The sequence below is a fragment of the Neltuma alba genome, unplaced genomic scaffold (genome assembly GCF_004799145.2).
Source record: "Neltuma alba isolate B1F8T4 unplaced genomic scaffold, ASM479914v2 tig00012824_pilon, whole genome shotgun sequence".
NCBI classification, from domain to species: Eukaryota; Viridiplantae; Streptophyta; class Magnoliopsida; order Fabales; family Fabaceae; genus Neltuma; species Neltuma alba.
Genome location: NW_021637216.1, coordinates 1 through 24,569, shown reverse-complemented (window position 1 = coordinate 24,569; position 24,569 = coordinate 1). Strand labels below are relative to the sequence as shown.

The following is a 24,569-nucleotide window of genomic DNA, read 5'->3' as shown; positions in this document are numbered from 1 at the left end:
TAATTTCTTTAAATTAATTATTTAGTTCTTATATTAATAATGATAGATAATAGAATGTGGCAGATGGTTGGGTCCGCAACAATTTGGGTCCGCAACAATAACCAAGCATCAAACTTACTCTATGGTCCGTGGAGTACAAGTAAATCATTGACCATTGTGGTCAACAAGTTCTCAACTCAAATAAATTCACCATCACATTAATGTCATCCCTCATCCACAGAAGCAGGATTTGCTAAGCTGATTGTTGTTGAGTTTTTTTTTTTGGCTACACATAGACATCATCCTATCAAAAGTAATCATATTAAGATACTGTTGAACACTAAATGTGTACAACTCTTTTAGTAGGAATTCAAACATTGACTTGTCACATTGTGAGGGACTAACTCCTTCTACTAAACTCAATCTCTGTTGAGATGTTTGAATTTGAATGAAAAAGAGCTTTGGTACCATGTTATGATTCTGGCAAATATTTGTGAGACCTAAGGAAGAGACGTGGCTTGTGATCACCTAAGAAGTGAGGTGCTTCTACTTAATCCTGGTACCATTTCATATCATTTGAGCGAAAAAAAGCTCTAGTGCTATTTCATATGCATGTTAATGAAGAGTTGCTATTGGCTTTCCATATATGCTTAATACCTGTATGTAAAGCAGCACTACACAACATTTGCACAATACTACTACAAATTTAAATGGGGAAATTGCTTAAATTTGAAAACTACAAAGTACGTGTCCTAAACAGTAGGGCTTCCTAAGAATTCAACCAATGGCAAAACAAATAAAACCTTCATAATGTGTTTTAAGAGAGAGAAACTACGTTAAATACTAACTACTTTTCTAGTTTTTAATATAAAACCTAATTAATTAATTTTAATAAATTAAAGATGTCAGTTAGATTAGCTATATGATATATTTTTTCTAAAATACCCTAAGCATATTTCTTAATTCTTTCACTTTTTTTCCTACTTGATTATTGTTACAGAATATTAATAGGGTTAATTTTAAAAAATTGGTAACCATATGAAATGCACTTATAAGTTCATTTATGAAATATAAACACTGATTATTTTGTTATTGTTAGCTGTTAGTGAAATATCTCCGCTTATAAATTCACATCTAAACTTTACCTAATAATATAAGAAATTTGATCTGGGTTTCGTTTTTGTCCATGATCTAGATATTTAGAATTGGTTTCTTTAAAGCTTAAAAATAGATTATTTTACATGATTTAAAAAATTTATAAAAATAGAAATTACTTTAGATCTGGATACAATCATAAAAAAAACTCATTATTAAATTTTTTTTTTTTACATTTTATGATATTTTTATGTATCTTTGTTTATAAAATAATTATTTGTTATCGGCTATGACATTTAAATTTTATAATATCTTTGTCTATCTTTATACTCTCTCTTATTTACTACTACATATTTAATTATTTTTAGTAGCTACTTAAAGTAACTTCTTAAAGATAGTTTTAAAAAAACCTATAATTTTTTTTAAAAAAAGTTTCTGATCATTTTAAAAGATATAAGCAAACATTACAAAATTTCTCAAAAGTAGTAATTTTTTCATTGAAAAAACTCAAAACAAATTTGTCCTTTTTAAACTGCTGTGTTAATAAATTTAATCATTACAGATAGCATAACAAATGATATGGGAAAAGTTATGATGCAAGTTGGATAAACAAGCACATATTGCATGCTTACATAAGCAATGACGCAATAAGTGATCCTTAATGATGTCTCACTGCCTCCCAATATTCAAACTGATGAAGATCATGCTGTGTTATTAGGCACTTTAAATTAAATGATTAACTAAGAACTCCCATTATTATTAAGGTTTTTATAGTCTCAACAAATTGGGATCATTTGTGGTTAATAAAGTGATTACAAATTAAGATAAATCCAATTTTCAATTTCAACAAGTTGCATGCTAGTGTTTGGCAGATCAGGCAAATATTTCCCACTTTTCCCAGTCTGTTTCCTAAAAAGCATTTTGATTTGGGGATAACCTGTTCTAACCCATCACATCTTTTTTAGTTTTTTTTTCACTTTACATTTATTTATTCAGCCACCACATTAAGAAAAATTATCTCATTGATTTGAGGCACCAAATTTTAGAAAAAGAAAAAAAAAATCGACACAATACCATTTCTCAAACACGTGGTCGTAAATGAAATCTTCCCTTCACACTTGTAATTTGTTTTCCATTTGTCTTTTTCCAGTATTTGATGAGCATGATTCCTATGAAGAGATTCTTACGTACAACACAATCCCCGATATAAGACAGGAAATTATTAAGTTGGATGTTGATAGCAATAACATGATGATACATCATTTTTGTTTCACAAAAAGGGCAATTTCCCCCCTTAACAAACTTGATCTCAACGTCTCATTCTTCAATAATAAGCCTTATGAGGATTACTCTGTAAAAGCAGTTAAAGCACAAATAAAGGGAATTAAACAAATAACAGTGAGATTATATGAATCAGAAATTGCCACTCAAATGATAGAACAAAAAGGAATGAACACGATAATACTATCTCTGATATTTAATATAAGGGCTAGTTGGATATTAGATTTAGTCCTAAATATAAGATCTCAATATATTTTGTTCCTCAAAGTTATATCGTTTTCTCTAAAATATTTCTATTCATTGTAAGAGATTCCTGCTAAAAAATAACCGAGTCACATGATTAAAGAGAGTAGTTTAGGATAGTTTCAACATCCATTTGTTACAATTAACCAATTCAACTAATTTATTTAATTTCTGCAAATTAATTATTTACTTCTTATATTGAGAATGATAGGTAATAGAATGTGGCAGATAGTTGGGTCCGCAACAATAACCAAGCATCAAACTTACTATATGGTCCGTGGAGGACAAGTAAATCCTTGACCATTGTGGTCAACAAGTTCTCAACTCAAATAAAATCACCATCACATTAATGTCATCCCTCATCCACAGAAGCAGGAATTTGGTAAGCTGATTGTTGTTGAGACTTTTTTTTTGGCTACACATAGGCATCATCCTATTAAAAGCAATCATATTAAGGTACTGTTGGATAGTATATGTGTACACCTCTTTTAGTAGGAATTCAAATATTGATTTGTCACATTGTGAGGGATTAACTCCTTCTACTAAACTCAATATCTGTTGAGATGTTTGAATTTGAATGAAGAAAAGCTTTGGTACCATGAATCTGGCAAATATTTGTGGGACCTAAGGAAGACACGTGGCTTGTGATCACCTAAGAAGTGAGGTGCCTCTGCTTAATCTTGGTACCATTTCATATCATTTGAGTGAAGAAGAGCTCTAGTGCCATTTCATATGAATGTTAATGAAGAGTTGCAATTGGCTTTCCATATATGCTTAATACCTGTATGTAAAGCAGCACTACACAACATTTGCACAATACTACTACAAATTTAAATGGAGAAATTTAAATTTGAAAACTACAAAGTACATGTCCTAAACTCTAGGGCTTCCCAAGAATTCAACCAATGACAAAACAAATAAAACCTTCATAATGTGTTTTAAGAGAGAGAAACTATGTTCATAATGTGTTTTAAGAGAGAGAAACTATGTTAAATACTAACTATTCTTCTAGTTTTTAATGTAAAACCTAATAAATTAAAGATGTCAATTAGATTAGCTATATGATATATTTTTTCTAAAATACTCTAAGCATCTTTTTTAATTCCTTTATTCTTTTTCCTACTTGATTATTGTTAGAGAATATTAATAGGGTTAATTTGAAAAAAAATTGGTAACCATATGAAATAGGTCATACACATGGGACCAACATCAATTTTTTAATTAGGTCTTATATTAAGAATCCGAGAAGTATTATGAGATTACTGTGATTCATTTGACTGTGCAAGCCAATATTGGCAATATTTATAATCAGCACATTTTTCATTTCTCATCAAATAGGAATGTACAAATTAAACCAGCAGACATTAACAGAAAATTAAAACTTCAAAATCATAAGCAAAATGTCAATGTAACTGCGTTACCATATTCACCCCAAAACTCACTTGAAAGGCGTAACATCCTCGGAAGGATTTCAAGTAGGTCCATACGAATCTCATCATTAGTCAGAGGAAAGAGCGCAGATCAGGAGAAGAAGAGGGAACTAGAAGTTATTATCTAGTAATCCACACTTTCACATTCTTACCCCATAACACGATACAGAGAGGTATATTGCATTTGCCTATCCCATATTATGCTTTATTTTTATTTATGCCCCAATTCAAAATGGGTTTGGGCCCGAATCCACTAAGAATGGATTAGGTATAAACCAACATGCTCAAAATGCCTTGAATTTTTAAGCCACAAAACTTGCAATTTCTTCACCATAGGGTCACCCGGGGAAGGAGGTTTTGCATATGACTTAGAAAACTGATTAATGCTCCGGTAGTAGGCGTCCCAAATATCCCAAATCTTTCATTCTTGAGACAAAAAATATTCAGGACAGTTTCTCCTATTTACTACTTGCCATTCAATGAGCAGTGAGGGAAGACGCTTTTTTTTTTTTGGACAGAGTGAAGGAAGACACTGAGATGGCCTTTTGTAACAATGAAATGCGCAGATGCAGCTTTGAGGGAGAGAACAACTCAATTTTTTGTAGGAACATGCAAAGGAGAGAAAAAAAATGTAATCAAAACCATAAGCCTAACGTGGCTGAGGAGAAGCAAATAGCAATTTCTGAACATGCTGTGCAAACAAAGCCCAATAAACCCTTTTATTTTTCTGGTCAAGCAAAAAAGGTAATAAAGCATTTCATTTTCTCCTCTCAAACTAGTGTGAAAATTTTGTAAGAGAAATGAGATCATCATCCTGGCTCCGGGAGGATACTGAGTAAGAGAAGACGAACTCCAACTGCATGACACAGCAATGGCGATTTGAAGGGGTAGAGAGCGGAAGGAGTAGAAGGGAAGTCCTCATTGATGGACTCAACTGGCCTCAAATCCCTTCAAAAAGCAACCAACTTCTGTTTTCGACCAAGAGCTTCTCTCTTTCGTCCCTTCAACTTAATTCAGCTCAAACATATTCTCCATCTTTATCTTACCTCTTATCGTATCTCTCCCCTTTGCACTCTCAGTAATTTTCTCTTTTTTTCTTACATCTTTTGTGCATTAACATTTCAGGGTTTTCGTTTCTGGGTAAACCGCGCCATGTGTAATCCTTACCAGTTAGATTTCTATGTTGTTTTTACAGATGGGGAAGCTGAAATTTGTCAAGAGAGCACTTTGCCCCGTGGTACTGGCGAGGCCGTGAATGAGGCGTCACGTCCCAAGATTCTTCAGGTTGTGCTGGTGTCTCCCCAGGTGTGGTTTAGTTAAAGTTGGGATTTTTGTTCTCTTAAACATCTGGTATATTTCTTGCGGCTTGTACATTTCATTTATTTTTGATTTTGCATTAGGAATTATATATTTGTATGTTCACTATGCATTAAGATTCCATAGTAGTTTTGGGGAAAACTTGAAGATGGGGCAACTTGGGGGCGTGGTTACTTACATGCAAGATGAGTGAGTAACTTTCATTTCATGGGATGGATATTTAAATTCTTCACTGCTTCCTTGTGAATCATATTGGGTCGTGTTGTCCACAATTTTATTCTGAAGTCTCATCGCTTTTGTGAGACTAAAAGATTTGCTTTGGAATTTGATATGACTGGTAGGGCTTCCGCAAGAGCTGGTTGAAGGCCAAGTTCTAATCCCCTTTTGGATTGAATGATGTATTTGAGATTAATAAAAAAAATTGTGCTTTGTGAACTTGTTCGCTTCCACTGATCAATTGCATATTTCAAATTTTATGTTATGTAAGGATTTTGTAGCAAGAATTAAAACTCTAAAGGCTAAAATGTTAAAGTTAGGGATTATTATACCATATGAAAAGAAAGAAGTGCTTACTTTACAACTATGAAAGTGCTGTTCGTGCTTATTTATTATATTAATATAAAAAGTTGGCAATAAATTGAGATAATACATGGTTTGTGCTTCTTCACTCCTGAGAAGAATATGATGTGATTCTGCAGATGATAACTTGATTGTGGATGGCTTGTTTCTAAAACCTTTCAATTGCCATGCCAGTAAACCTTGTTTTAACCAGACCTCAATTATTGTCCCCATTATCTATATGTAACTGCTTCAAAAATATTTCATTTATCTGCTGATGCTACTGTCATAATTGTCGGAAGAAATGAAAAAGAAAGCTAGAATGCTAGATTAAGACTGGTTATTGTAACTATCAGGCGTTTTGATGCCAAGTTGTTTCTTGGATATTCACTTTATTTGAATTGCTTCTGCTTGTAGAATTAAGTGAATTTAAAGTTTACATAGCCTGCAAAAAGTTAGAGTTTACCTCGGCATGGTAATTTGGCACCTGTAAACTTTTTCCTAATTTTAAAAACAAAGTAAGGATACCCTAATTTTACCAACTGCAGAGCAAGAGATTTGATAAAATTTAGTTCATTGACAGTCATTTTTAGACCATACTCAACACAGACAACTTTAATTTCTGAAGATCTCTCTGATTTTCTGTCGACTCCGGCAGATTCCAGGAAACACAGGCGCTGTTGCTAGAACATGTGCAGCATCAGCTGTTGGACTGCACTTGGTTGGGGTGAATATTGCTTCCCTAAATCTCCCCGCATTTCATCTGACATTGAGAATGTAGTCACCTCACATTTTATTCTATCAAAATTTGCTACCGACGATGGTGGTATTACCCTATTATTTCAGCCAATGGCATTCAAAGTGGATAGCAATAAATTAAAGCGAGCAGGACTGGATTACTGGCCGTATCCATGTACACATGTTTGATGATTTCTTCCTTGAAATCCTCTATTCTATGAGTGCTCCTCTATTCTGCCCCTTTATCTCCTCTGATTGTTTTTCCCCACAAGGTAGGATTGTATACTTTTGGAAGATCTGGAAGTTAAATCTGATCTGATATCAACACGATTGCATGAGTTTCCCTCCCTTTTTTTTTTTGAGTAAATTGCACTTTTTTGTTTGTTCAGCTTTGTATTTGTTTTCCAGCATTAATGCAAAATTGCAGATATGTGGTTGTTAAAATTCATGATTCATGGGCAGACTTTCAAGATTATTTCAGGAAGCAGGTATATATCATTCCCAAAGTAACTCCTGCTAACCTTTATTGAAGTCTTTCTTTCTGGATTGAATACCTTACATGGTGTCCGGAAGTCACATTAGACCTTAATAAATCTGAGTCAAGCTGGCTGAGCTCACTGGGGATAAAGCTCTCCAGCACCTATTTTCTTCATTCACAAGTCTTGAATGTGAAACTTTATATAAAGGGAACTGTCGTCATTGTCACTCTGATAAAAAATTGTTGGTTACATAGTCTTCCTCTGACTCCACATGTCACCATTGTTTGGCGCAGGAGGGTGAAAAGCGGCTGCTAGCATTTACTAAGAGGGGAACAAAAGTTCATTCAGTGAGTTGCCAATCCTTTTGATAAGTGACTTCCTCTAATGATGTCATTTCTCTCTTTCATTCTTTCAGCCCTAACTGATTGACAAATTTGTCTCTTCTGTCATTACTTTTTCTATAGTTTTGTTGAAATCTTTAATACTCTAAATCATTTACTTTCTTTTGAACCCATTTTTCATTAAAAATAGATAATCACTGTCTTTCATCTGATGCGCTAGAACTCAAGGGAGATATGCAAGTTGACTGAAGAAAGAAATGCTGAAACTATGCCACAGAGTTTGAACCCTATAATTGGCACAGTTCCATATATGTGTGTCTATAACTTGTGAAAAAGAGGGAAAATAGTAAGTGTATTTTCCAATTTCCAATTGGAAGATAAATAGTGAATAAAGGCAGGTATACCAATATTAGTATAAGGACAAAGAATGAGGCCAACAAGGATCAATCTTGTAACTATTCGGCTATAGGGGCTTTTGCATTTACACTATATGAAGCACAACAGTTGAACGTTTAAACTCAAGTCAACATTATAGTTTTTGAGAGTAAATTACACACGTGAAATTCTATTTATCTGTCTATTTTCAAAATCAATTTACAACTTGCCAAAATTATACACACCTCCTGATTATCTTCAAATCGATACAAAGGCCCAAAAAAAGCGAGTATATGACACGAACCTTCCTAGAGTTTGGAGGAAAAAATGCATAAACTTCTTTTGTTCCAAAATATGCACGTATCTCCCCTGCAAATAAAAAGGAGGTCTATGTAATTTTATTTTTCCTGCTCGTGGAGGTACATGTGAGTTTTATGAATATAAGATAAATTTTTGTGATGTTTGCCAATATTTGGAATGGCCCATCTAGTTTTATTTTTTGTTTAAGTGTGTGTTAATATTGAAAATAAAATAGTGGTATGTATAATTTATAAAAAAAAAAAGAAAAAGAAAAACTCCAAGAATTTGTAGAACTTACTAATACTCTTGCAATATTCCTTTACCTTGCAGGAGTTTTCTTACAGAAAAGGCGATTATCTTTTATTTGGTTCTGAGACGAGTGGGTTGCCTCCTGAAGCCCTGCAAGACTGCAATTCTGAACCTTATGGTGGTGGTACTATCCGAATCCCAATAGTTGAAACTTATGTCAGATGTTTGAATCTTTCTGTAAGTGTTGGCATAGCATTATATGAAGCTTCCAGACAACTGAACTACGAGCAAATTCAAACACCTTCTGTAACAAGTACTGATACAGCAGAATCATTAATTACTGAGGACATTTTTGGTTGAAAACTGAAAATTACTGCAAATTATAAAACATCCTAACCAGGTGTATTTCATTCTTCCAGATTGAGCATTACTTTTCTTGATCAATTCAGATGCAAAAATCTATTAAATATAATGGGACCTAGTCAATTATAAATGTCCTGTTGGTCACGTTTTCTAGTGGGGTTTACTTGTTATATGTTTATATGTTTATTTATGACAACTTTTGAGTGTAGCATGTTGCTTCTTATCTTGTCTTTGGCTGGGTCTGAATCTAAGGTGTTATGAGTGGATCATTATTGGGACCAGGTCGAACGATGTGCCTCCAGCTTGGAGCTCATTTGGAACACAGAATGGGAGAAAAATTGATGAGAAAAAAGAAATCTTGGGGGTGGAAAATGTCAAGAGATATTAGTTAAGTGATGATTATAATAAGCATTGATTATATGAACTAAATACACTTGTTTAGACTGATGAGGTTTTGGGGCCTGTTTGGATGCCTCTCAAAATCATGGTTTGGAAGACAAAACCATGATTTGGGTGGGATGTCACTCAAACAGTATCAATTTTTTCAGAACCTTGGTTTGCTCTGAAACCTTGGTTTGATGCGGTAAAACCATGGTTTGCCCAGAAGTGGAAATTTGTCACTTCTGGGGACTGAAATTTGAATCAGTAGAGTGATAATGAAGAAGTCAGAGGGCCAACAGTATATTTGACCAAAAACACCCCAATTATTTCGTCAGCTCGAAATCACCCAGCGGTCACGAACATCAATTATTTCACCCATTACCCAGTGAAAAAAAGAAATCATTTTTCTATTAATTATATTATCTTATATATCATTAATTATGTTAGTAAAAATTAATTTATTAATAATTTTATTTCTTCAAATCAAAATATATTATAATGTCTCCTATATAATTATCATATTAACTTATATCTTTTTTAGTAATTTGTACATGTAAAAAGTATTTCTGGTAAAACTATCCAAATATTCTCATTCTCAGAATTATTTTTTTACAAAATTTATTCTCTAAAAACTATTCTCCAAATCATAGTTTGGTTTTATTCAAACACCCTCTTGATAGGGCTTATTGATTAAAAGTCTAGCATAGCCATAAACACCAGTTGTACCTTATGCTTCACACGGAATAGTTAAAATTGACCAAAACACGTAATTTGATCCTTTCACGTTGTTAGGACTTTATGTTATGTCCAAAACTTGGAGGGCACAGCTTCAATGCTTCATGTCATGTGCACCTTTTTTGTTTGCTTTGTGAGGACCATTAATCTTTGGTCCTCCATTGTTTCCTTTCGTCTTGGATTTTCGCTCTTCATCATCCTTCAATCTCATCTTTCCGGTAGCAAGTAAACTCTCAATTTTAAACCAGACTTGCCTTTGCATGTGGTGTTGAAATGGTGTGCTTTCCTTTCTTTTTTAATTCCCTAGCCTCTCTTTTAATTAAAAGGGAAAGTACTTACAAATGAGATCGAATCTGTAATCTCCTAGTTATGGAGAAGCGCATATATTATTAGGTTACAGGGTCTTTGGCGGAATAGAGCGGTTTATCCGCCTCTTCAACAACTTCACTGAGCTTCTCAGTTTGATTGTGTAGAGTTAATTTGTTTGTGATGAAAATGTTATTATATTTTCACTTAGTTGACTAATTTTTCAAGATGCAAAACTTTTTTTTTTTTTTAATTTTATGAAAGTCTTATAATTAAAACTGGAAGTGGTAGTATTTTTTCACAATATTTTTTGCTAAGCACTAGTTTGCTTTGCCCATTCTGTTTTATGCAATCCCATAGGTGTTATTTTAGTATAATTATTTATGATGTTATGAGAAAATTAATCTAACAATTTCTATAGTTTTATCAGGTCTCTAGAATTAATTTTATTCATCATCACATCACCCTTAAACTAATGGCATGCGCAAGTTTTATTTTTATCACGGGAAGGACTAGTACTAGTAACTAAGCAAATAATAATAGTTAAATACAAATTCAAAATTTAATAATTTGGTGAAACCATAGGAATTAACAGATTAATTTTCCTTAATTTTATGGGAGAATTGCAATTAGGTCCCACTCAAGAGAATTAAATGCAAAAAGATCCCTTGAAATGATGAAATTATTCTGAAGTCCTAAGGAATTTTTTTGCAATAAATTTTATTTGTTTAATTACCAAATTATCTTTCTTCTTTTTTTTAAACTTTGTATTGACAACTGAAAGAGCAGTGGTTGACAATCCAGGGTACAAGGATTGATAACTATCGCGGCTGGTTTGACAACACGTTTTCTCAACATATCATATCATAAGTTGTCAAACCAACCGCGATAGTTGTCAACCCTTACACCCTGAGTTGTCAACCACTGCTTTTTCAATTGTCAATGCAAACTTAAAAAAAAGAAAAAGGGTAATTTGGTAATTAAACAAAAAAATTTATTGCAAAAAAAAATTTAGGACTTTAAAATAATTTCATAATTTCAAGAAACCTTTTGTATTTAATTCTTTTGAGTGGGACCTCATTGTCATTTTCCCTAATTTTATTCTTAATAGCAGCCGATTGCCTCGAATGAAAGTTAAGAATTAGGTATGAGGAAATGTTAGATGGACCCACTTACAGCCAATTTCCAAGTAATGATTGGATGAAAAGGCGGACCCATCCTTTGGATGCCATCACATGTATATAAATACACCTTGTCGGAAAAATAATCATTATAAACATATCACAATCTCATACTTTATCAAGTTTATAAAATTTACCTGGATTTTACCCTATTTCGTGCATATGATTATAATTTCTTTTTTTTGGGTATTCAAGTATAAAAAATATTTTAACAATAGTACATAGTAAAATGCAAACTTAAGGCCGAAGAATAATAATGGAAACCAAAAAATAAACAATTTATTTGGTTTTAAGTTCATATTAACATGCTGATTTTAGTATTAAATTTAATTTTCTTTGAATGTGTTAATGTTTTTTCACTTAAACCTGTATTCTATTTCATTATTGCATTATGGTAAGTCTGTTATCAAATGTTGTGTTGGCTATCCTCTGAGAGAATACACTTTAACAATCATAAATTAAATTTTATTTAATTTTTGTACTTAATTTGGCTTTGTTTTTCTTTTTGAATTTATATGCATATATATCTTAATATTATTTGTGTTATGATTTAAATTGTCATAATTATTATCATTATTCTGTGTTTTTCAGTATATTTTGTTATCTTATTTTATTTCTTGTTGATTTTATGTTGTTAAACATGCATAATGAATTCTAAATAGTCAAATTATACTCTCATCATTTTGCCACCACCAAATTTGGTCTAAGTTTTAAACATAAAAATTTTCATAAAAATGAATTCTTAAATAAATAGTCTTAAAAAGATATGGCTTCAATAACTTTTTGGATATCAAACTTTTGAAAAGATTTAATAATGTAATTTATATTCTTAAAAGAATTAAAGCAGTGAGAGATGGCTCTACTTTTCACATCTTTTTGAGCAATTCTACTTTTGTCATTGTTTTCTGTGACCAATGAAACAAAAATGGTAAATAAAGTCTGAAGAGCACAAACCACATCACGTGAAATCAAAATTAAAGGAAAAAAAAGAAGTGAAGAAATAATAAATATGGATATGCATATGAGAATGCCTTAAAAAGGGTGCAAAATAGACTAAAAATAGTTAAAATTAATTCTCAAATTTTTATTTCAAAGAAGTAATATAAACTAAAAATTATAAATAATAATAAATAGAAAGAGATAGTTTCTTAAAAGAAATAAAAGCATTTATCTAGGATCTCAATCACAGTCTTATCCATATATAATTATATATATACACAAAGGAGAAATAAAAATAATAAATAAAAGGTCTATTGTTGTATGCAACACTTAAATGTATAGAATAATGTACTGAAACCCAGAAAGGATGGGGCTTTTATGAATGCATCTTTCATTATTGTGATCTCTTTAACATACCAGAAAGTATTTACACATTTCGAAATGCCTTATGAGTGGAATTATTATGTCCTCCACAACTTTCTTTTTAACCTTTAACATACTAATGTTAAATATTAAAAATAATAATTATTGGAATCTCTTGGGAAAATAATCATATAATATTATATTTACTGCAAACTCATGCACTCTTCTTCTTTAAGCTTTTGTTTGGCAAGTTGTTCTTTCACCCGAAGACACCTTTTATTAGTATGTTGTTTGTAGTTATATAGAAGCCTCATCGTATAAACATGACTTAAGATTTTTTTTAAGAAGAAATTAGATATAATTTCCTTCAACTTTATGTCATACTCCTCTGGTTCTATTTATAAGACATAGAGAGAAGTTTTTTTATCCTATTTATAAGCTACTTTATTAAATTTTTACTATGAATGTACTATATTGTCCTTCATTTATTATAGTATAGAGAGTTATTTATTTTGAAATGTGTATATACTCCTCCGTTCCTTAATATAGGACCCAATTGTTGAGTTGGTTTTGGTCCTAAATATAAGACCTATTTATCATATTTTTAATTTTCTGTAAATTACCTTATGGATACTCTCTCAACCATAATCAAGTAGAAGAGGAAAATGAGATATTAAGAAAGATGATTATGGTATTTTAGGAAAAACGTGTCACGTTTTTTATAATTAATGAACTTACCTAATTTTCTTAATCTAATCAAACTAGTTAAATGGATTTTATATTAAGGATCGGAGGAGTATTAAATAAGGATAAAGTTGAAAAGTTGTTATATTTTAATAAAGAGTTAACGTAGTTTAATGTTCTTCTTAGTTTATATAAAACATGTTAGAAGTGCGTTATAAATAAGACTAGAAGAGTATATAGAGAATCTTCTTAAACTTTTTAGAGAGTTTATATGCATATAATTTAAAACCAAGGGAATTATCTATACACACAAATATAATTTAACAAGAGTATATAATTGATGGCAGGAATTTATATATCTATATAGAGTTGAAAGTCCAGGTGAGTTGGTTATTAAATTTTAAAGCTTGAGTGAGTTATCTGTAAGTGGTTGAGAGTTCTGAGAAGTATTGAATAATTTAGTTTTTTTAACGTATAAAATAATTGATTGATTCAAAATTTTAATACTATCTCTGGTCCTTAATATAAAATATCGTTTGACGTTTATTTTGATCCTAATTATAAGACTCCAATCCGTTTTGTCTATCATATTTATGTATTCTTTTCCAAGATAGTCCATCTAAAAATGGTAGTTTTAACCAATAAATTTGATTAGCAAGGATATTTTAGGAAAAATAACACTTATTTATTGAAAATAACTAACTTAACTTATTTTTTTAATCTTCTCAAATTAGTCAATTAGTTTTTATAATTAAGATCAGAAGTAGCATTAAATAAGAAAAAAGGAAGCCTAGTGAAATCATAATAATGGAGGCGTTTGGCCAAAAACAAAAATCATAATGGAGAAGTCCTTGGTCATCATGTGAAAAGATAGGGTATGGCCATGATCTTGTGTCGGTGATTATACCCAAACCTCTTTCATTTATTAACCACAAATTAATCCACTCACTTAATTTTGTGTGTGTGTGATTTTTGCCCTTGACAAAGGTAAAAGCACTTTCTCATATGTATAATTGCGGCTTCCATGTGTGTTAATCATGCACATTACCTTTTACCTCCCGCTATGGGCTTCATACTCAATTTCGTTACTCTCAAACTTTTTTTTTTTAATAATAACGCACAATGATATTAATAAATAAAAAATGGCAGAAAAAAGATATGAATAAATAAAAAGAATTCAATAAACTCTTGGTGGAAGACATACCCTTATTTCATTAGTACTCGACAATATCTCGAATATGATTACTCTAAATAAGAGGATACCTATGTTTAGCAAAAAAAAAAAAAAAAGAGTACAATAAGCTAATATTTCTAAGGTGGACGAAATTTGGCGTTTGTCAAGTAACTTTTTTTGTTACCTATGCTCATATAAATGTATTTACATAAAACTTAAAATAAACCACATTGTCATAAAAAAAAGCCCACATTTTTTAATATTTTATAAATAATATCTCTCATAAATTTTAAATCACCTCTAATCTCTAATATAAGAATTAGTTAAACGATTGAATTTGATTTTAAACATAATATCTTGGTCTATCTTATTTTCTATTTATTACACTCTAATAACGATTGATAATATTTAAAAAATAAATAACAACACATCTTTGTAATCATTTCTAATTTAGAATTTTAAAATTTTAAATATATTTTTCTTAGGATTTATCCTAAAATAAACCAAGGAAAAGTACAGAAAAAGATTCCCAGCAAGTTATTACAACTTTACAAGCAAACGTTTCCATTTCGTCTGGGAATTTCGCTCCCTAATTTTGTTTTTATTATTTTGTCATTATTATTCCTAAACCCCACAAAAGAAAATGTAGCATGGGAGTGAAAAGCTCCAGCACAGCACTGAATGACATTGTAATTATATGCATTTACTAGGGGTATTTCCGTCAATGAACACGTATGCTATTGGCCTATTGCCTAGCAAACGATGCTATGGTTATACTCTTCCTTATAAGCACCCTCACCTTCTTCAGATATTCATTCACTCGCTATCGCTTCTCAGAGACAACTATACAGATACTCTCTCCCTCCCTTCTCTCTCTCTCTCATCAGTTCCCTCTACAGAGAGAGACACTGATGGCTTCCTTTCTGTTTTTGGTAACTCTCATTCTTGCCGTTGCTTTTTCCGTTCACTCTTGCCCTCCGTCTGACCGGGCGGCACTGTTAGCCTTCAAGGCCGCACTCACCGAACCCTACTTAGGTATCTTCAGCTCCTGGACCGGTACAAACTGCTGTCTCAACTGGTACGGCGTCAGTTGCGACCCCTCCACCGCCCGCGTCGCCGACATCAACCTCCGTGGCGAGTCGGAGGACCCGATATTTGTGAAAGCTGGTCGCTCTGGCTACATGACCGGCACCATCTCGCCGGAGATTTGCAAGCTCGATCACCTCACCAACCTTGTTGTTGCTGACTGGAAGGCCATCTCCGGTGAGATTCCCGACTGCATTGTCTCCCTCTCCTCTCTCCGCGTCCTCGACCTCATCGGTAACCACATCTCCGGTGAGATTCCTGCTGGAATCGGGAGCTTGCAGCGGCTGACTGTGTTGAACCTGGCCGACAATGCCATATCAGGTAGGATCCCGCCCTCCATTGTGAACCTCGCATCACTCATGCACCTCGATCTCAGCAACAATCAGCTCACTGGCGAACTTCCCACCGATTTCTGCAAACTCAGTATGCTCAGCCGTGCGCTGCTGAACAAAAACCAACTCACCGGCTCGATCCCGACGTCCATCTCTTCGATGAACCGGCTCGCGGACTTGGATTTGTCCATGAACCGCCTGAGCGGTTCAATCCACAGCGAACTCGGTTCAATGCCGGTTCTTTCGACACTCAACCTGGACAGCAACTCTCTGTCAGGTCAAATCCCTCCAAATCTGCTGGGCAACTCGGGTATGGGCATCCTGAACCTGAGCCGAAACGGGTTGGAAGGGCAAATTCCGAACGTGTTCGGGTCAAAATCATACTTCATGGTGTTGGACTTATCCCATAACAACTTGAAAGGTCCGATACCCAGTTCGCTATCATCGGCCAAGTATATCGGCCACCTGGACCTAAGCAACAACCACCTGTGTGGATCCATACCCGTCGGGTCTCCGTTTGATCACCTTGAAGCTTCCTCCTTCGCTAACAACGACTGCTTGTGTGGGAATCCCTTGAAGACTTGCTAACAAGTGACCCGACCCGGAAAGTCACCTATCTGGTTGATTCTCACAAGCAAGTCACGGTCAAGCGTATCTGTGTTTGATTTTTGTTATATTAATACATAATATGTAATGTGTGATATATCTGGAAGTTAGGGCTGATATGTTACCCAGTATAAAATATTTTGCATTTTTTGTGGATGGGAAAAAAATTAAGAAAAAAGAATACTAGAGGAAAATTTCTCAAAATAGTAAAATTTTTCTCAATAATAAAAAATATACCATTTTGGGGAGTTTTTTTTAGTATTATTTCTTTCTATTTTCCTCTTAATTTTTCCTCCATCTAAATATAGTCTTAAAGTGGACTTAAGAAAGAGGAGGAAGGGAGACACGTAAGTCTGTTGGTGTATTAGTGTGTATATTATTGTCATTCTTAAGTTGTTAACTTCACAATGAAATTTGGTCAAAAAAAACTTCACAATGAAATATTTTGAAAGATGTTGAAATAATGGGCAAGTTAACTAAAGGTGGGTAATCTGTGAGCATAGGTCAAGAAATTGGATAAAGCTTTTTATTTTATTGGGTTTTCCTTTACTATTTGCATAACACGTGAGTGTTGCTACTTTATTGGGAACGTATGGAGGCTTGAATCTTGATATTTTGATTTTTTTTTTTCATGATGGTTTAATTTTACTATTCACTTAAAAATTAGATTAGATAATGCACCTTGCTTTACTTGGAACATGAGATAATCCAATTAATCATGGTAAATAATACATATTTGACAAGTAAACATTAATTACTCTCCAAAAAAATTTATATTGTGGGTTAAAATTTTTTATAGAAGTGATTTATGTTGTGAATCCTTTATATATATATATATATATATATATTTGTTTTTCAATTAACAAACAACTTATTTCAACTAAATAAACGATACATGGTAATATAGGCCTGCCCTTTAACAATGCTAGAACAAAACACTAACCAGAAAAACCTAAGCGATGGTAAGTTCATAATCCAAACTAAAAATGTTACAACCAATTCAACCATATACAAATATGGAAAACACAACAAAGAGTGAAATTAAATGATCTCCATAAGTGCCTATGACGGCAAAGGCACCCCATAGGATATTGTGCCAGCAAACAAGTGCCTCATAGCAAAGCCAGATACATTTTTTTAAAAAATTGTTTAGATGAAGTTTTAATAGTTTGAACTTATTTATTTATAATGTTATGTTATAGTAATAGCTTTTTTTGAAAAAATTATTAAACATGAGTCATTTAAAATTTAGTCTACTATTTGAGAATGTGTAGCAAAGAGAAAATCAGCCAAATACGAATTTGAGACATTAACAGATAACACGAGTGAAAAAGAAAATTTAGGGAAGGTGAAAAAGCTGTGAGAGGGGAGAAAAATAGTAAAAGGAGGTATTAAAAGAGCCAACCTAACGGGCTGCCTTTTATTATTATTTGCATTGAATTGAATGGAATTAAATCATATGGGCATGGTCCCCTGCCTCACTGACATCCCCATTCAAATCGGTACTCTCTGGCTCTCTCCATGTGATGATGCTCTGCACCTATATTTATACCTCCCTCGGATACTTTCTCCTTTTTACTTAAGGACTTAGTTTCAGAATATTTAATTACAAGAATTTAAATCAAGTCAATAAGAAGCAAATAATATCCATCAAACGAATTAATTGTTAGAATTTTAAAAAAAATATATCATATTAACTCATTTAACTAACATCTTTAATCTACTCAAATTTGTTAATTATATCTTATATATAGGACTGGTATTAACTCCATAATTAGTTCATATGTTAAGGGCAGGAGGAGTATAAGTATATTCTTACCTTTGTAAGTTTCAAGGTTCTAATGACCATTGCTTGCCAAATTGAATGGAAGAGACTCGATTCTTCTTGAATAACATTGTATGTTCCTACTTAATGAATAAATAAAAATAAGGAGAATGACAGACAAAGAAGTTGAAAATTGTAAATTCTAAATCAAGTTTGGTAACACAACTTTATTTGGTATTAACAAGTCTGAATTTGCAAATGACAATAAATTTTTGTTGACATTCCTTGTTTGGCATTTACAAAATTCTAACTTCCTTTTTTGACATTGTCCCATAAGAATAACAATGTTATTTGATAATTCTATTAAAAAAAAAAACACACACACACATCTTCTAAAACATGTTTGTTTGTCATTCATATTTTTTGGGGGTCAGGAAATGTATTATTCCTGACAAGGTAACATTGGAGTTGAGAGATATGGGTGGGAGTATTATAAGAAGAAGAAGAAGAATGTTGAAGGAAAGCGTAAGATGAATGCAAAAAAGTTAAGCAGACCCTCACAATTATTATTTGAAGTGAGTTATTCTGTTTCAGGCATCCATAACCACGTGCCTTTCTGGTTCTTAATTGAACACCAATTTGAATTAATTTAAGCTCAGAGCCCAGACACAGAAAACAATTGTTAGAATAATTAGAAACCAAGATACTCCATACAATCGGCTTTGTATGGAATATTATGAAGCGAAAGTTGTATGAAGATTTTGCATTAGTGAACGAAAATAGGGAATAGTTATCAGAAAAAATTGGTCAAGAGTTCCATATTAAAAAATTAATTGTACAAAGGCACCAAAGAGCCCATATTTTTAAAGTATGCAACATCTTTTCAGTTATGTGTAAATATCGTTTATATAGCTGAAGAAAAATTGCACCCATTAAAAATATTGCACATGAATTCTTAAACAAGTTGGAAGTACTTTTGCACAATTATTTCCTAATCAGGTACTTTTAACCAATTTTCTACTTAGTCCACAAAATAAATGACAGCTGAGACTTTTATTTTAACGATGAATCTAAAGTAACAAACAGCAAGTGAGCAAGACGCTGCAACACATACGCATTTTTAGTTTAAAATTTCTGACAGGACATTTTTCCTTGGGCACAAGAACTCCCACCAACAAAAACTGGTTGAAGGAAGCAAACTTTTAAAGTTGGAAAATTGAAATGGTAATATAATGATAGCAATGTGCGGGCCGATTTGTTTATAATTCAGATTCAAACCCAATATTCCAAAATCCTTCTGGAGTCATAGGAGGAGCATATCTATAACGATGCCTAGAAACACCATCTAAATGTTCACATCGAAAGCTCCGCTTACTACTATCAGGATCCTTACTCTCGTCACTTGGAAGAACAGCATCATAGAATTTCTTACATTGTTTGCATTCAATTCCCTTCAACTTTTCTCGCTCAGCTTTCTTCCTCACTGGTTCAATGTACTTAAAACTCTTCTTGCTCGCATTAGGAACTGAAGGTTGCTTGCTTGGGGGACTGCTTTTGGCATTCATATCCTGTGTTTCATCATCTGAGCTGCTCATGCTAACGTCTTTCTGTACTGGCTCTGGCTGGTCTTCCTTATTTGAACCTCTATTTAAATTTGCTCTGATGTTCTCAAGGGGAGTATCGAGAAAATCATCATGTGGGTCATTACCTACTCGACTTTGGCGAGACCGGGTTTGTCTCCAAGAAGATGCAGGCCGCTTTGTGCTAGATGGAGAGGTCAATTTTGTGTTGGTGGGGTATTTTGGGCCACGATGTAAACTAGAAGAACGAGGAATGATTTTGATTCCTCTGTCATCCTCGACTATTTCTTCCTTTACTTCGTTCAGATCGCATCCAGCAACAAAGGTATCAGGGGCTTTGTTTTCAAGACCTGCTATAAATGGAAGCACATGATGAAAGATGAGCCTAAGATGTGCACATTCAAAATATCAACCAAAGATTTAGGCAACTGAATTTATGCATGTAACCCAGTTAGACAAGATGGAATGAGATCCACTCTAGAGCAAACATTTTAGATGGTGTGCTTTTCGAGCAACTAATAATATCAATAGAAAATGTGATTACCTCCTAAGTCATCCTCTAAATTTTCACTCTTTACTTTTGCTAATTTATGATTATCTGTGGAGGTGTTTGAAGTGGGAACCGTAAGATCTGAAATAACAAGCAATACAGAGTTAGGAGACAGATGCTATTTTTGCCAGTGTCAAGCAAAGCGCACTGTGTAGGCCTTGGTGTGCATCTTATGGATACAGCTCTGCAAAGCTACACAAGAACCACAAATAATTCAAACGACTAAACACAGGTAAGTTTGTTATGGGCTTACTAGCAAAATCTCTAATAAGAATTTAACAATTTTTTTTTTAAAATGCAATAAAAATTATAAAATTATCCACCTGTTACATTTCAATGGAGATTGATAGCATACGACTAATAAACTGCATATTTTTCCCAATCCAAAGTACCTGATAAGTCTAATTAATAGAATCAGTTAAACAATCAGAAGAAAATCAATATAACGGGAACTTGAGAATTTTGTTTGGCTGGTGGGAAGTAGAACAATCAAATCTTACCAGGTGCCACAATTGGATCCTTATGCTTGTCCAGATCACTTTCATTTTCCAGTTTGTCCCGGGGCAGCATATTTTCTGAGGTAAGACCCACCTTCTCACGAAGGTAATTGTGCTGAGATTTCAGCCTTTTATAAGCATCAGTGACATGCAACCTTTTCCTCTTCTCAGCCTGCAGCTCAGATGATATTGACTCAACTTCTTTAAGCACCCTTTGATATGAATCAACCCCTTCAGATGATTCCCCTCTTCCAGTACTCGGTTTATGTGGCAGATTGAATTTCTCCTCCAAACTTCGCATTTTTTCCAGAAGAAGTTGTTTCTCCTTCTCATGCACATCCAACTTTTTCTTATTCTCCATCAGTTCTGAGCTCTGTACATCTATTTGTTTAACCAACTGTTTCTGCATTTCTTCCTTTTCCTCGACCTCTTGTGTCTTAATACTGAGGTTTTTTCGAATTCCTATAGCTTCTTCACCCATCTCAACTATTTGAGCCAAAAGCTGCTTCCTCTCCTTCTCAGAACCCTCAATCTCAGAGGTCAATTCCAAGTTCTTAGCATGTAATGCTTCCCGCAACTTTATCTCTTCCGCCATTTTCTCGTCCTTCTTTCTTAGGCCAAGCTTGAGATCCTTTACTTCTTCCTCCAACTCTTTCACTTTGGCTATCGACCCTCTGGTCTTTTCAACATACTGGTTCAGTACCCCCTCCCTTTCCAAAATCAAAGACTCTTTTGACTGAACCAAATCCACCAAATTCTTGTGCAACACTAATCCTTCCTCAATTTCCTCACTCTTCTTCCCGATCTCCCTTTCCAGCTCCTCAATTCTGAGCTGTCTAGCAAGCAACTCCTTCTCCAATGGCTCCTTTACTTTGGCCTCCTCAGCCTTCAACAGCCGATTTTCCTCCAGAACTCGTTGATTTTCAATCCTCATTTTCTCAATCTGGATTAACAATTCATTTTCCTTCTCCTTCCACTGCTCTTCCAGAGATTTTCTGGCCTCCGAGTAAAATTTGTGAAGAGCTTTAGATTTTGACTGGAAATTGGGATAAAGCTTCCTACAAAATAAAAACTCTATCTGCGAAATCCTATCTTTAGCTTCTTGTATCGAAGCAACCAGTACCGTACTAAGCCCAGAAATCACTTTCTCATCATCACCATCAAAGGGATACCCTAATTTCGGAGACTTGAGAGAGAGTTCCTGCGCATCCATTTTTCAATTGACAGACACATACAAAAGAGAGGAGTTAAATGCGAACAGCGAGAAGGAAGATAGCTTACTTTAAGGATTAATGAAGATTGAGATCAGTTTACAGCAACGAACAAATTTTTGAAGAAGGAAGGGTTCATGGTTTCCGGTTTCTGCGATAGTCTTCGCGCGCGAGCTTCTCCCTTTAAAAATAGCTTCGCGCGGAAGATTTGCTGTATGAAATGAAAGTCGTTTCAGGTCATTTTCCATAATACCACCTCCCGTTATTAATATAAAACTTTGTTTTCAGCTCAAAAAATATATATAATTTTGTTTAATTTTTATTTTGGTCTTAAATATAGTACTCCAATCTACTTTGTTTTTAATATTTATGTATTTTTTTCCAAGATAGTCCTTCTAATAATGATAGTTCTAGTTAATATACTTAATTAGTAAGAATATTTTAGAAAAAACAACACATATTTATTACAAATAACTAACTTAACTTCTTTCTTTAATCTCCTCATTCAATTTCTACTTCTAAATATTTTGTTAATAATTTAAACATATCTTTTGCAAGTTAAAATTTGTATTGAAATAATTTGAAAATCATCGCCTTTTAATCATATTTTAAAATAAAAAAAAGTAATTTAATTACTTAAATAAATCAATACATTTATAAACTAAAGGTGGTAGCGTATACACAATCCTATCTTTATTTTATTAAAGTTGCGTAAATTTTTTATTTCTAAAGGTGATACTAAGTCTTCTTAATTCTGTCCAATTGATTTAAAATTTCTTTTTATTCTCAAAACTTGCACCGATATATAATAAAAGAAATAAAGTATACATACATTTCTTGAGTTTTGCTAAAATTAATGTAAAAATTTTTTTTTTGAATAAAGATGATACATTTTTTTTAACCAAAAAAATAAAGATGACATGTTCATTCAAAGTGAATTACGACAACATAGAGTTCTCATCGTAAGCTTCCTTCATTCTTCTCCATCTTCAAGCCAAGGTGGAGGATTAAATTCCATCTTCTCCAAGGATGTGGTTGCCCATAAAGACCACCAAAACTAGTTACTTGAAAAAGTGACAATGACCAAAATTAACAAATGAGGCTCTAAACTTCCAAAAGAATTTTGATAAAAAAGAAGAAGAAGAAGATAAAAAAGCTAATGGCAGGCTTTTTCTTATCAAAATGCTATAAACAATAACAAAAAATACTTAAATGCTACATTATGAGAAGTATTCATTGAAATTCTATATTAGAAGTCATTTCCTGCATAAATAAGTTAAGAATTGTACAAAAATCATTTTTTGCTATGTTAAAAATTTGATAAAATTTAAATCATTCCTGGCATAAACAGTAAAATCACTCACGTTAAGAACAATTTCACTTTTATCTATTTGTGAAATATTCTTGCATCTGAATTCAGCATAACACCTCCTTCATAATACCATCGGAGTGATTTTACATGTCAACTCCTTCCCAACGCTAGCCTCTGAAACCCCAGTCATCAGTGCATGCTCTATATTTTACATGCCCATTCTTGCTTTCTCTTCTCCTTCTTGCTCTCTGGTTTCACTCTTCTCATTCTTGCAGCATCCTGGCGTATATTTATATTCACGTTAAGTAACCTATACTAAGTTCATGTTCTTAGCTGGTAAGCCAATCATTCAGTTAGTTATAACTTTGTTTCAGTGTTGTTGGGGAAAATCCAGTTCTGTATTACCATTATTTGTCCTCATTTATTTCATTTATCACAAAGAATTGTTTATATGATCTTCATTAACTGTTCTGCCAGTATCAAATTCTCAACATCTGATAATGAATCCAATTGTTTTAAATTCACAAAAAGAGAATATCTTTTGGTCTAAAACAGTTCAGTTGCCTTCCACTGTGTATTGGGTAAGCAACCTGCAAAAGAAAAGGAGGATGGGAGGCCTACATGGGTCAGAAGATTGAACTGCAGGTTACTTGCTATGAACATGGAAATGAAAACGTGTGAATGCCAAGTCATCTGTTCAGCTACTGTTGTGTGATGGCCGTTTCCATCTGTAAGAATCATTCAAGCACCATCAAATCCATATAAAATTACCAATAATCACCACATGAACATGATCCATCCAAAAACTGATGAATTCTCTTTGAATCACGGATTATGATAGTACGCTTCTCTATCCGTGAGACAAACTTTGCAGTGCTGTGACAATCACGACAGATTCTAAGGTTCTTCATAACTACTAATGGCTCATCAGAGCTTTTAACCAAAAGGCCATATGCAAGAGCAATCTTCTCACTGTGCTTGTTAATCATATCCCATTTCACTTCCTCATAACATTATGAAGAACAGATTCAGTTTCTGGCACAAAGCCAGCCTCATGAATCTTTCTGATCAAGTCTTCCAGCTTTTCATGTATCTTGTCAGCATCAGGGTGAGAATAAT

At 33.2% G+C, this 24,569-nt stretch overlaps 3 protein-coding genes across 4 annotated transcripts; 2 read left to right on the top strand and 1 right to left on the bottom strand.

Annotated features, from left to right (window-relative positions):
- Window positions 1-3,071: 3,071 nt before the first annotated feature.
- Window positions 3,072-16,702, top strand: LOC114731359 (DNA damage-repair/toleration protein DRT100-like). Its single transcript, XM_028918501.1, has 2 exons — window positions 3,072-3,075; window positions 15,363-16,702. The coding sequence occupies exon 2, from the start codon at window positions 15,423-15,425 to the stop codon at window positions 16,515-16,517; it is 1,095 nt and encodes a 364-aa protein (XP_028774334.1). The 5' UTR covers window positions 3,072-3,075; window positions 15,363-15,422; the 3' UTR covers window positions 16,518-16,702.
- On the top strand, window positions 4,794-8,892 carry LOC114731360 (putative tRNA (cytidine(34)-2'-O)-methyltransferase). Of its 2 annotated transcripts, XM_028918502.1 has the most exons (7): window positions 4,794-5,106; window positions 5,224-5,333; window positions 6,562-6,630; window positions 6,750-6,808; window positions 7,069-7,129; window positions 7,414-7,467; window positions 8,467-8,892. In XM_028918502.1, exons 1-7 carry the CDS (start codon window positions 4,953-4,955, stop codon window positions 8,743-8,745), a joined length of 786 nt encoding a protein of 261 aa, XP_028774335.1. In that variant the 5' UTR covers window positions 4,794-4,952; the 3' UTR covers window positions 8,746-8,892. The 2 variants fall into 2 exon arrangements, with proteins under 2 accessions (XP_028774335.1, XP_028774337.1); XM_028918504.1 differs by lacking the exons at window positions 4,794-5,106; window positions 5,224-5,333 and adding an exon at window positions 6,059-6,097.
- A 2,744-nt stretch (window positions 16,703-19,446) lies between the features above and the next one.
- On the bottom strand, window positions 19,447-22,140 carry LOC114731373 (protein gamma response 1-like). The gene is made up of 3 exons (XM_028918522.1): window positions 20,931-22,140; window positions 20,425-20,511; window positions 19,447-20,230 (listed from the first exon to the last, which is right to left on the bottom strand). The coding sequence occupies exons 1-3, from the start codon at window positions 22,138-22,140 to the stop codon at window positions 19,560-19,562; spliced, it is 1,968 nt and encodes a 655-aa protein (XP_028774355.1). The 3' UTR covers window positions 19,447-19,559.
- Window positions 22,141-24,569: the final 2,429 nt, after the last annotated feature.

Excerpts from the sequence above, each read along its gene's own strand:
- LOC114731360 (XM_028918502.1), top strand. The coding sequence starts at position 4,953 with ATGGACTCAACTGGCCTCAAATCCCTTCAAAAAGCAACCAACTTCTGT. Across the intron at positions 6,631-6,749 it reads TTGGACTGCACTTGGTTGGG|CCAATGGCATTCAAAGTGGA; the intron begins GTGAATATTGCT and ends CTATTATTTCAG. Across the intron at positions 7,468-8,466 it reads GGGGAACAAAAGTTCATTCA|GAGTTTTCTTACAGAAAAGG; the intron begins GTGAGTTGCCAA and ends TTTACCTTGCAG.
- LOC114731359 (XM_028918501.1), top strand. The coding sequence starts at position 15,423 with ATGGCTTCCTTTCTGTTTTTGGTAACTCTCATTCTTGCCGTTGCTTTT.
- LOC114731373 (XM_028918522.1), bottom strand. The coding sequence starts at position 22,140 with ATGGATGCGCAGGAACTCTCTCTCAAGTCTCCGAAATTAGGGTATCCC. Across the intron at positions 20,512-20,930 it reads GGATCCAATTGTGGCACCTG|ATCTTACGGTTCCCACTTCA; the intron begins GTAAGATTTGAT and ends TTGTTATTTCAG. Across the intron at positions 20,231-20,424 it reads TTTAGAGGATGACTTAGGAG|GTCTTGAAAACAAAGCCCCT; the intron begins GTAATCACATTT and ends CATTTATAGCAG.